Raw genomic sequence first — 11,229 nt, forward strand, 5'->3', positions numbered from 1 at the left:
GAGAGAGCATAGTCAATTTCATGTCCCTTCCAGTGGTCAGATCCCGAAGTGGTACAGCATTGGATGGATCTTTCTTCAGGGAGCAGCAACTGTGTTCCCATGTATGGAGAGGTTCACTGGTGGTGTGATCTTTACACTTTTATAGGTATGTTCTGTTTATCATTTCTACTGATGAATGAAAGTATACAGAAAAATGCTGCTTCACTTTAAGATGAAGACAAGGATATGCCAGCAACATCATCAGAGGGTGCCAGTTCCCAGTTCGGACCATCTGTGAGGCTCTCCATTCCTCCATCTGTGAGGTTCTCCATTATGATTAGCAGATGAAGTTGAGCCCACAGCCACATGATGTGTTCAGCACTGTATAGTCCCAGACACTAAGCAGTATGTGCAGCATAACACAAAACTGCACACACTAATCAGCCTGCTCAGATTCATTTTTACGTGGTCACTAACTCCTCAATGTACAATAGTGTTCTGGTTAGGAGCGCTACAGACCCTGATTTGTGGATTTAACCTGCAGGCTTGATATTTGACCTGCCTCATCGCCACAGGCTTGTTTGGCAATCACTGGACTGTAGCAGTAGTGTAGGGAACTGCAGCATCTAATATCTTAGGGGGAAAGCCCCTGCCCTGCTGGTCTTGTTGTCACCTCCTGCTGTGTATCTCCTTTCCTTGCCAAGCAGCCCCACCCTTGCTGCTTTGACAATCTCCTCTCTGCTGTCCCTTTTCCCTACTGATAAGTCTTAGCTCACTAGCCAAGAAACAGAAAGCCCTGCTGTGTGTCTTTCTAGCAGACACGTAGCTTTCTGTTTGATTCAGCATGCTGTGCTTTCTCAAATACCATTTGAGAACACAGGATAGCTCTGCCCTGGAGTCCAGGGGGTTCTCTGCACTTCCTCTAGTGACTATGTTTACAGTATAATGCCTGCTGAATCTTGTGCCTTCAGCCATGGATTCGGTTTGCTTAGGAGACAGCGGGCCTCTCTCACAAGTCATATATGCAGAGGGATGTGGAATGGTCTCAGAAATTTATATTTCCTAAAGGGCAGGGAAGATATGTCATCTTCAGCCCTTCCCCAAATCCCCATAAGAAGGAAAGGCACACGTAGTTCACACAGCATTTCAAATGCTGTCCTGTGTGTGTCTGTTTTTGTTCCACACACCCCTGGCAGTACAGTAAATCCAGAACAACACAGCACATAGTGAAAATGGAGTGTAGTGAATAGACAGATGGCAATTTATTGACATACCAGCTTCAATGATGCTGCCAGGGAGCAACAAGGGCTGCAGGACAATACCCAGGCTTTATGGGAGCTAGGATTAGTGTTATTAAACTCTTACCAGACTTCAGAGCCAGGAAACAGCAAGCAGAGTTTGCTCTCCTCATGGCTGCTCTTCCCTCATCCCTTTGTAACACCCTCTACACTGGTCTTTTCAGAATTGCTCCCCATGGGAGCTGCAGCAGCCCCACTGACCATGGCAGAGCCTTTGCAGCAGGTCCTGCCAGCCCAGACCAGCAATGCATTGCTGCAGTGCTGGACCCAGCCATTGATGCAGGGGTATGGATCTCATTCAACCTCCCTGAATCTGCACTTTTACCTCTCATTGTAGCCTCTTTAGAGGATGCTTTCTCTTTCATAAACAAAACTGCTCCATCCATTCGACGGTGTTTGACCATGATATTTTTTCCACAACACAGACATTTTAAAATGCCTCTGATCTTCCACCAAATAATATTTCAGTCTTTTTCTTCAAAAATTACTGGGTTTCAAGCCCAGTGCCACTGGTTTACATTTTCAATATATTGGTCATAATCATCTGCTTGCACAAAAATTAAGAAAAAAATTGGAACCTCTGTTAAGCTCCCAGATCTAGTTTTCAACAGATGTCTCTCTGTCAGAAGACTTGAGACATCATTTTGTATCCCTAGTGACACCTAATGGCCCAATGTAAAATGAGTCAAATAGTTCTGTTTCGCAGTGAGGACATTAGGTGGACCTCTCTCATATGTAGTTTTAGGAAACCACTTACAATTTCATTCATCTTCATTTTGTTACCATTGATTTTCTCCACTTCTCTTCTTTAAAATAATCATCAAGGAAAGGAACAATTATACAAAAGAATAGGAGGTTTTTTATAAGCATGTGATATAATTCAATAAATATTAATTTTATTTTCATTGTATCTATAAAGTGCAGAGTGACAGATACGCTTGTTTCAGTATAATAACAGATTTATAATTGTTTATAAACTTTCACCCTCTGCTTCTTAGAAAAGTATTTTATACTTTTTTGTTTTAGTTGTAGCAAAACTCTCTTTGCTGCCTTAAGTTTTAAGGGAAGCAGAACATTATATGCATAGTAATGCTTGAAACTGCATAAATAAGTTTATGTTTTAATTTGAATACTTCCATTAACCATGTCTAATCCCTTAAAACTGTCTTGGGAAAACCAGTATTTGAAGTTCTTCCATAGGCTTCATAGCAGCCATGACACGTTTCCCTGTAGTCAGCATCATAATTTCAAGTTATATTTAATACTTACTTCTGAAATGTCTGAGGCAGCTCCAAATACTGCCAAGTACCTCCCCTTTCTAAACACTTTTTAAGTACTGTGATTTGCAGTTCTGCTCCTGTATGCCAGCAGAAGGAAGATTGCTTAAGTCAGTGATCAACACTAATAAAGTCTTTTAATTGGATAAACTGCAGCCTAAAGAACCTTCCCCCTAAAGACTCTGAAATGGGAAATGATAGCCCTAGGGGATGATGTTATCAAAAGGCAGTAACAAAGGTTTTCTTACATGGTTCCTGTGGGCATTAGACAGCTGAAGCAGTCTGCCTTTTAAGAAACATAGCAATCCTTTCCTCATGTTTTTTGACTTGTATCTCTTAGGCATCACCTCAATGTATTTCCTGAGGGCAATTAGAGAAAGTATTTTAAAACTATCTGGGAATACAATAGCGGATTAAAAAAATTGAGTTATTTGATATGTCATATGGAGATGAGCGCAAGGTAAAAATAGGAGCTATAGGGCTTATCTTGCTTAAATTCAGTATTTTAGGAAAAAAAAAAGTTAGGCTCTTGAATTACTTCATATATGGGTACATTCTGGTTTTGAAAATAGTATCTAAATCTTAGTCTAAACACATTCTGTAAAGAAACACAACCCACAATATGTATTTTTATTGTGTGGTGCAGTAACAAAACAGGTAGAGACAAGTTTAGTTTGCAATGCTTTTATTAGAATAAATAGAAGGACCAATAATTGACATCCACAAAATCAATGACATGTCATGGGAATGAAGATGGGAAATTGTATCAGTCAGGAAGGTAATGGGTTTGGAGGTGATGATTTAAGAAGAAATGGTAAATTTTCTGTATGCCCCCTCAGAACAAGACCTTAGCCTTACAGTATGTGCAGCACAAAGAAGCACAAATGCATTACTCAAAGAAGAATGATTTGCTGAAATTAAGAATTTCATCTGCATGTCGTCCAGGCATCAATTCAAGGATGGTTGCCCAGTGAGTTCAACAGAAAGGAACAGGATTATTCTAATAGCTGTTTTTATTTCAGAGAACTCCTGTAGAAAAACCAGACTCTTAATATCAGTGTCAGAATTTCTCACAAGAATCAAAACAGTGGTCCTGAATCTTAAGTTATTCAATCATGATGTTAAGCTACCTCTTGAAGTTCTTATTTATTCCTGGATACAAATCCTAAGTACAACTTGTGTAAGCAGAAATATCAGCACCCAAAGATCTGAAAAGTCATACATTTCTTCAGGAATATCTCCCTAGATACTGAAGGCTTTCCACTTAGTGATGAGATAAGATTATACTACAATGGTAGAGTAAAGGGGCTCTGTTTCCTAGGGGTAGGCAAGCATTACTTCCAGCCCTTTTTCTCCTTAGGGAGAACAATATCTACCAAAGAAGAGTATCATGTCACTTGGATTGTGTTTGATCAAGAAAAGGAATGGGTGGTCAGCCCTAAACTCTTCAAACTCAGAGGAATGTTGGATGTCTCCAGTCACAACCTCTGAGCCACCTGCCTCAGTGCCCTCTTCAGTGACTTCCATGTATGCCTCGTGGACGGCCTCAGACACCCTCAGGCTCTCTGCTGCAGAGATGCCAGAGAGGTTGGCCGAGGGGCTGAACAGGTCAGTCATACCCAAGGATGTCAAGACAGATGTAAGGTTATATTTCTCCTCAATCTTCATGCGTGGGAGGTACACTTTCACCTTCTTCTTTTCCATCACCTTGGGACTGGTCCATTCCTGGAGTTTTTCATAGCTGATTTTGTTCTCAAGCTGCAAAGAGAGGTAGGGAATAAAATATCTGAGACAAAAGTTCAATCATCTTAAAAGCTGTGTTTTTACCACCTGTTACTGGTTTTTTTCCATTTACTCTAGGCACACAATAGAACTGATACTTGTTCTTAAATGCACTTGTTTATCCTGTGAGTTTCCTTCTGACTATGGAGCCTATATGATCTGTCTGTCTTGAGGAAATTCCTCACATCTTTTTCATCTGAAAATTTATTCATCAGATCAAGTCTTTTTTTGTAAAAGTATAGTTTTTGAAAACATCAAATCAAATTGGCTCTAAAACTGTTCCTCTTGGAAGATATTTTATTGATCCCTTTCTGCAACTTTTTTCCTTTCTAATGTTACTTTTATCATTTTCCATTTAGTCAGTTCTTGGAATGCTTTTTTCCATCACTTTCATTTTTTATTTCCCCTAGGATAAACTTTTCTTATTTAGCAAACATTTGAAACCACTGACAGTAATAAAAATTCTTCTACCTTTCCTGCCTCTGATACCTGATGGAGATTGGTGCATGTAGCAACATCCTCTTCTGCAGGGCTGCAGCAGCACTACACTGCTTTACCTTCATTTTATTAAACTGAGCTTTAGGACTCTCCTAAGATGCTCTGCCTCAGCACCTGGGCAGATTTTGTGCTCCCCTGCCTGCCCAGCACAGCCATGGGGTGGGCAGCTGGGATGTCAATGGGCAGCAAAAGGTCTGACAGAAGCCAAGCCCCACTAAAGTCATAGCCCTTCTGCTTGCCCTGCCAGGGCCGTACCTGTGCCAGGCCAGAGATGTCATCAGGCAGCAGCACCAACAGGCTCAGCTCTCCACTGGTGTATGGAAGCTCCAGAACCCTAATTTTATCTTCAGCCACTCTTGCCACTCTGAAGGTGCTATTCTGACGCATCATTTGCACAGGTCTGCTCTCTTGCTGCAAAAACAAAAATGTGAGATGATGTGATGTGGGAGCAATGTTTTTCTTTGGTCAGACAAATGTACAAGGCCTTTGAAAGAACAGGACTCAATCTTCTACCATGCTGCCTTTGGAAAAGAGCTGTGTCTCCATTTTCCTATCTTGCTTGCTTGTGTGCCCTGGAAGCCTGGTCAGACACAGGTCTTGTGAACACTAATTGACTTTAGGCCCACTCAATGACAATGATGGACTCAGAAAAATCACCCAACCTGTGACAGATATTTGTAGCACCCAGACTCCTGCCTCTGTGAGGCAACAACTGCCCTGGCCAGAGGGGTGTCCGTGCCCTCCTACCTCAGTCACGTTGAAAGGCTCTTCCTGAGTGTGTTCTTCTTTAAATGCAGTTTTCCATAACCCCTTGAAGTAAATTACATTCACAAAGACCAGTGCAGTATTGAGATCAACAGAGTCTGAAACAAGGAAGTCTTGGATCCGTCCTTTAAGAAAGAGACAGGGCAGAGGGAGGTAAGATACAGCTCCTCTGGTGTGCACAAATCTCTGTGATGTTGGGGTGAGGTGGGGGTTCCTGCTTTGTGAAGTTTCATTTTCATAGCAATAAGCAACCTGTGCTTGCTTGGCCAACCTTTTCTAGAGGTTATGAGGAGAGGAAGACAAGGATATAATTTATGGTAGGGGAGGGAAAATGCCTGCTACCAATTTTTAAGTCCTTACCATTTGTCTCTTTCTCCACCCAGGAGTTGATGAGCTGTCTTGCTTCCTCTGCAGCTGTTTTGAAGTCAACATCTTCCAGCTCTGCTTTGTAGAATTTCTTTGCACACTTTATGTATTCCTATAAGCAAAAGGGTTACAGTTGCCAGACTGATGAGGACTTGGAATTATACAGATGTCTAAAGCAAGATTGTGAAATAAAGCAGAATGTTTTAAGGAACAGTGAATGTTTACTCCTGGGTTGGAACATCAGACACTGAACATGTCAGTCACATCTGTCTTCCTGTAACTCAATCTTAAAGCTGTACAAGAAAGACTGCTTCACATATATAGATCTGGCACTTTTTGATGAGACAGAGTTCCAAGTTAAAATTTTGATATATTTCCTTTGTTTTACCAAAACAATTTCAGTTTAACAAACATTTCTAAGGACAGACAATGTTTGTCTCCTTCTCTTTGTGTCCACTCTTTTGGGTTTTGAATATTGTGTTCTCATATTCTTAGATTTCAAAAGCAAATCTTCCTTTCACTAGGAAAACTGACAATTTCAGGTTTTATTATTTCAAGTAATAAAGTTTATTTAATTTCCCTTAAAAGTTACATTTTTCATTACAAGCTATTTTTCTAGTAAGTTCACAGCAATCTTGATTACTCCCTGTGATTTGCAATATAGGCATATTTTATGCCTGTATATCTTTTGCCTTCATCTAACAGACACAGAAAAGTCTAAACTCATTCTGTACCAGTTCCCCTCATGGCTCACGAGCACCTCTTCATCAACAGAGAGTGGGCTTCTGTTGGTTGTGCATCTCTAGGGCAGAGTCACAGGGGATTTACAGGAAATCTCATGGAAATCACAATATAACTCACCTGAAGAATAGGGTATGTTTTTTCAATATAGAGTCTGTCAGCAATCCTGAGTGAGTAAGTAGCATTTTGCCTGCTGATGTCTGAGAGGAGATCCTTGAATGTTTTGTGGATGTACTCAGCAGTGCCACACTGAGGCGATGACATGAAAAAAGAAGATAGATGGTATAAGGAAATAAGATCTTAAAGTCTGGTCTCTTTCAGTTAAGAGTGATGCTACAGGGCAGTCTTTCCCCACAGACTGTCACCTTTGGGACAGCCAGTGCTGTGGTGGTGGTGCATTGAACAGGCAAGTTCATCCTTGTCAAGACAAGTCCCCTGAAATGTGCTTTTTAAAAGATGCAGTTGAGTTCCTGTCACTGAAACTTCTGGGTTTTTCTCTGCCCAGCATCTTCCTGCCCAGCTAGAAATCAAACTGCTGTAGCCTGGCTCCCCTCTTCACTCATCCCCCCGCAGCACTTGCCTGGGAAGACACCCTGGTGCCCAAAGCATTCTCCCCACACCATTACTTGTTCTGCTGCGAGATGAGCAACCTGCTGTCTTTCCGTGTTTGTTTAAAAACAGGTGAATCACACCCTACTTCCCTCCCTCCACAGGTCCCCTTGATTTGAGGCTATTACTGTAGTTTTTGTCAGGGTCTGAAACTGGCAGGAGGAGAGGCAGAAAAGTTCTACTTTTGTTCTGAGGAGAATAAGACAGAAAGGAAGATTAAATTATTTCTCTACCTGGGAGTCAGAAATGTCTCCATCTCCTGTCACATTATCAAAGTGAAGAACCTGCAAGAGAAAATACCAGTAGTAATGAGAAGAATGACCAAAAACAATGCGAATTTGCGATTTAAACATGTTGCTTGTGTAAAAAAACCTGTTGGCTCAGAAAAAAAAAAAAAAAGATGCTGGGAAAATAGATTAACTGAAAATTCACAGGTAAGCTTGCAACTGGTCTATGCCCTCTGTGACCTTCTTGGAAACTGTCAATACTATTCTTTTCTTAGATTATATTTTTTTTTCTAGTCAATATCTAGAAATCAATAGAGTTACATATTATGTGTTGCTAGAAATAGTCTGTCTTCCTGGCTTTCTGGGATTTATCTTTTATATATATTAAAAAAGAAAATCTGGTTACATTATTTGGAACTTGACAGAATTTAAAAATTATAAAATTGCTGACTGGTAATCTAGTTTGCTATTGTCCCTGAGATTTTTTTTTTATGTTTAAGTCAACTGCCTGTTATATTGAAATATACACCTTTCTATTAATATTTTCTATATGTAACTCTTGATTCAGTTCTCCATTTTGTGACTTTGGCTTAGGTCTTGTGTATTGAAACAGGTGAAAACCTCGTCAGTGGATATTTTTCAGTGATGTTACTTAGAAGGAACAAGTAGCACAAGTAGAAGTCATTTTACACCTGTGTAAGTAACTTACCTTCTCCATCTGGGATTGAGTCTTACCCCTCGCTCCCATATACACCAGGGCCAGGGTTGAAAGCATGCTCAGGGAGGAAAAGAGCACGTTGTCATTGCTGCGGTGAAATTTCACTTCTTTGAATACGTCAAAACAAAATTCTGCATTTGCTGCACTGATGGAGCCCATTGTGAAATCCCTGTTGTCTGAAGGAAACAGAAAGAGTCTGACTTACAGTAGTGAAATAGGTCAATTGTAATGCAAATAATTCAGTTCACATGAACCCCAAACTTAGTGCACGGAGTTTTTTCAGCAAACAGAATCCAGTGGTGTGGATTTAAAAGGCAGATATGCTTTTGGATTCATGAGCAATCAAAGTGATGGACATCTGCCAGCTGTGCATAGGCTGGTGAAAGAAGAAAACACAGACTAGAAAATACAGTGTGAAGTTGCTAGAGAGCAAAATCCAGGGTACTCTGCCATATGTATCACAGTCCCTATCAAATCAACATTTCCATGTGTCAGTCATCTCCTAATGTGAGATAATTTGAACAACAATGCATCTAACTGGTCTCCTGATAGAATGAATGCTCATTCTCTCTCTAACTGATTTAACTGATTGTATAGGTGATATAAGGTAGATTTTTTTATTATTTACCTATTCTGCTTACCAATATTTTAGGCTTTAAGCTCTGTTTTTGTTCCTGGAGAAGAAACAGATTCATGAAGCAAATGCTGGGGTTTGGGTTTTTTTTGTTTTGGTTTTTCTTTTTTTTTTTTTTTTTTTTTTTTTGTTGTTGTCATTTATTGTTGTCATTTATCTTTGAAAATGTAACTTCTAAAGATAACACAGAACTGTAGTATGATGGGATCATTTGAACATTCTGCCCTCCTTGATTTCATTCAGAGAATATCTTACATAACCCCCAGAATTTAAACAAATTCAGTTTTGTCTTTTAATACTAAATGAAAAGTTAAAGCAATAGAGGAAGAAGAAAGCAAGCCTGTTGTAGCTTATCACCATCTTTTCAATGTGGAAGAGTTAGTAAACAAAACTATAGTTCATAAATACAAATACTTTGACTTTATGCATGGCAGACTGTGAAACAGCAAAATAATACAGACGATACATCTGAAGGCAGGTAAGGTTTCTGCAGAAGGCATCCTGTGATAATTAGTTTCTTCAAGGACACAAACATGAGGTTACATCAATACAGTTATAAGTATTGTGAAGGACAATTGTTTTTTATCTTGCAGATTAGAACTTAAATTATCATTGAAAGAAATGCTTACCTTATCCAATTCACCAGGGAAAGGTAGAGCACAGCTTCTCAGCTGTACTTGGGGCAGACTTGACAAACCCCTTGAAATATATCTTGTGTTATTTTGTGACACGCCCCATGCTGCCTGTTCTGTGTTTACCCAATAAAGTGATGGATGGAGCTCAATGTCAGACACACACTTTTACTTGGAATAAGTCCATTCTTTGAACCAAAAAAAAAAAAAAAAAAAAAAAGCCTGAATAAAAGGATTTTAACTTAAAGTTTCCAAAAAGGAAGGTTTATTTATCATAGCACATGAAACCTTGCAGAAAATACAGGAGAACATTAAAATGACTGAAGCAAAAATAATGATAAAAGCTATTAACTGGAACTTGACTAGTAAGTATGATTTGGTTATGGCAGCAAATAGTGTAACATAGCTTGTGAAAATAAAACAAAAAAGAATGGTGAGGAATCCAGTCTTGTAGAATGTCTGTAGGGAATTTTGTCTTATTTTCCTTAATATTCCTCTGTCTTGAATAATGACAGGCCAGAACCATTTCAGAGTCACCATTTTGTGAACTTACAAATTTTGGTAAGATCAGCATATGCAGGTCTGTATTTATTGCAACTTTTCTCCCTTTGTTGGCTGGACTACCAGTATCACCAGTCTTCCTTTCCACCAGAATCCATAGCTCTTCCTAAAGAATGGAGAAAATTTGCCAATGAGGAATGTAAGAAAGAACATTTTCTTTCAATGTTTGTTGCCAAATTTAATAAAACTGAAGTATATTTTTCTGCAAGAAGTTATATGTATTGGTCTGGTGTCCCGTGATGCATTGTAAAAGACCACAGACGTAGTGTTTCACAGAGCACAGTTTTTCATTCCAGAGCAATCTAGTTCAAGGAACTCAGACACAGTCACAGTCTGAGGAGCATATCAGTGGAACAAAACCCTCAGTGAGAGTATTTTGGGAATACAAATTAATTTCGGCGCATCTATACAGGGAAGAACTACAGAACTAATGAAAAATGTGTTGGGGAAAGAGAAGTCAAGAAAATAAGACAAGATTTCTGTAACTTTTTAATTCAGGCATCAGGATATTTACATCCTAGTCAGATGCTACCAGAAAAAGATTTGAAGTCGCCACTATAATTTTGAAGGGTAGTTTAAGGTGTGCTGTTCTTTTCCACAGGTCACAGCACCAGATTCTAGGTTCAAAATGTGCCTTTTTGACATACATAGACTATTCTTACAAGACCATTCTTACATTCTTCCACAAGCAACTTCGTGGCACATCAGCTGAACAAACCAGCTGAAGAAACATTCATGGTCTGCAAGACAGTCATAATATACAATAGCAAGCAGAAACCACTTGCATAATTCCTTTGAAATAAAAGAATGGACAGACAATAAAAGAAACTGCTTTGACCTCTTAAATGCCACATAATTTTAAAACAGAAATCCAAAGTCAATAGACAAAATGGCTCTGAAATTGTCTAGAACAAATTATGCCTCAGGAGAGTAGATGTGAACTTTTTAACCCTTTTCACTGTCTATGAAAGAGGAAAGCCTCTGCATCATTCCTACCTTCCTCTCTAGTACAGCTCTTCATAGTCCCATTCAGCTGAAGTTTCTCATACAATAGGAGCCATGAAGAGCTCGATCTGGACTGGTGCATTTACATCACTGGCACATTACACAGTATAGGGTGAGGTCTAGGCCTCTTTACTACA

The 11,229-nt window shown here is 39.4% G+C and overlaps 1 protein-coding gene across 1 annotated transcript; it reads right to left on the minus strand.

Annotated features, from left to right (window-relative positions):
- Positions 1–3,910: 3,910 nt before the first annotated feature.
- On the minus strand, positions 3,911–8,431 carry LOC119697060 (ovalbumin-related protein Y-like). Its single transcript, XM_038127142.1, has 7 exons — positions 8,252–8,431; positions 7,549–7,599; positions 6,827–6,955; positions 5,960–6,077; positions 5,582–5,724; positions 5,090–5,245; positions 3,911–4,312 (listed from the first exon to the last, which is right to left on the minus strand). The coding sequence occupies exons 1-7, from the start codon at positions 8,417–8,419 to the stop codon at positions 3,911–3,913; spliced, it is 1,167 nt and encodes a 388-aa protein (XP_037983070.1). The 5' UTR covers positions 8,420–8,431.
- Between the last annotated feature and the right edge of the window lie 2,798 nt (positions 8,432–11,229).

Source organism: Motacilla alba, chromosome 2 (assembly GCF_015832195.1).
Source record: "Motacilla alba alba isolate MOTALB_02 chromosome 2, Motacilla_alba_V1.0_pri, whole genome shotgun sequence".
Taxonomy (NCBI): Eukaryota; Metazoa; Chordata; class Aves; order Passeriformes; family Motacillidae; genus Motacilla; species Motacilla alba.

Coding starts and splice junctions, on each gene's coding strand:
- LOC119697060 (XM_038127142.1), bottom strand. CDS start 8,419: ATGGGCTCCATCAGTGCAGCAAATGCAGAATTTTGTTTTGACGTATTC. Junction 6,078..6,826: donor AAACATACCCTATTCTTCAG/GTGAGTTATATT, acceptor TTTTGCTTATAG/GAATACATAAAGTGTGCAAA. Junction 4,313..5,089: donor ACATCTCTGGCCTGGCACAG/GTACGGCCCTGG, acceptor CTCTCTTTGCAG/CTTGAGAACAAAATCAGCTA.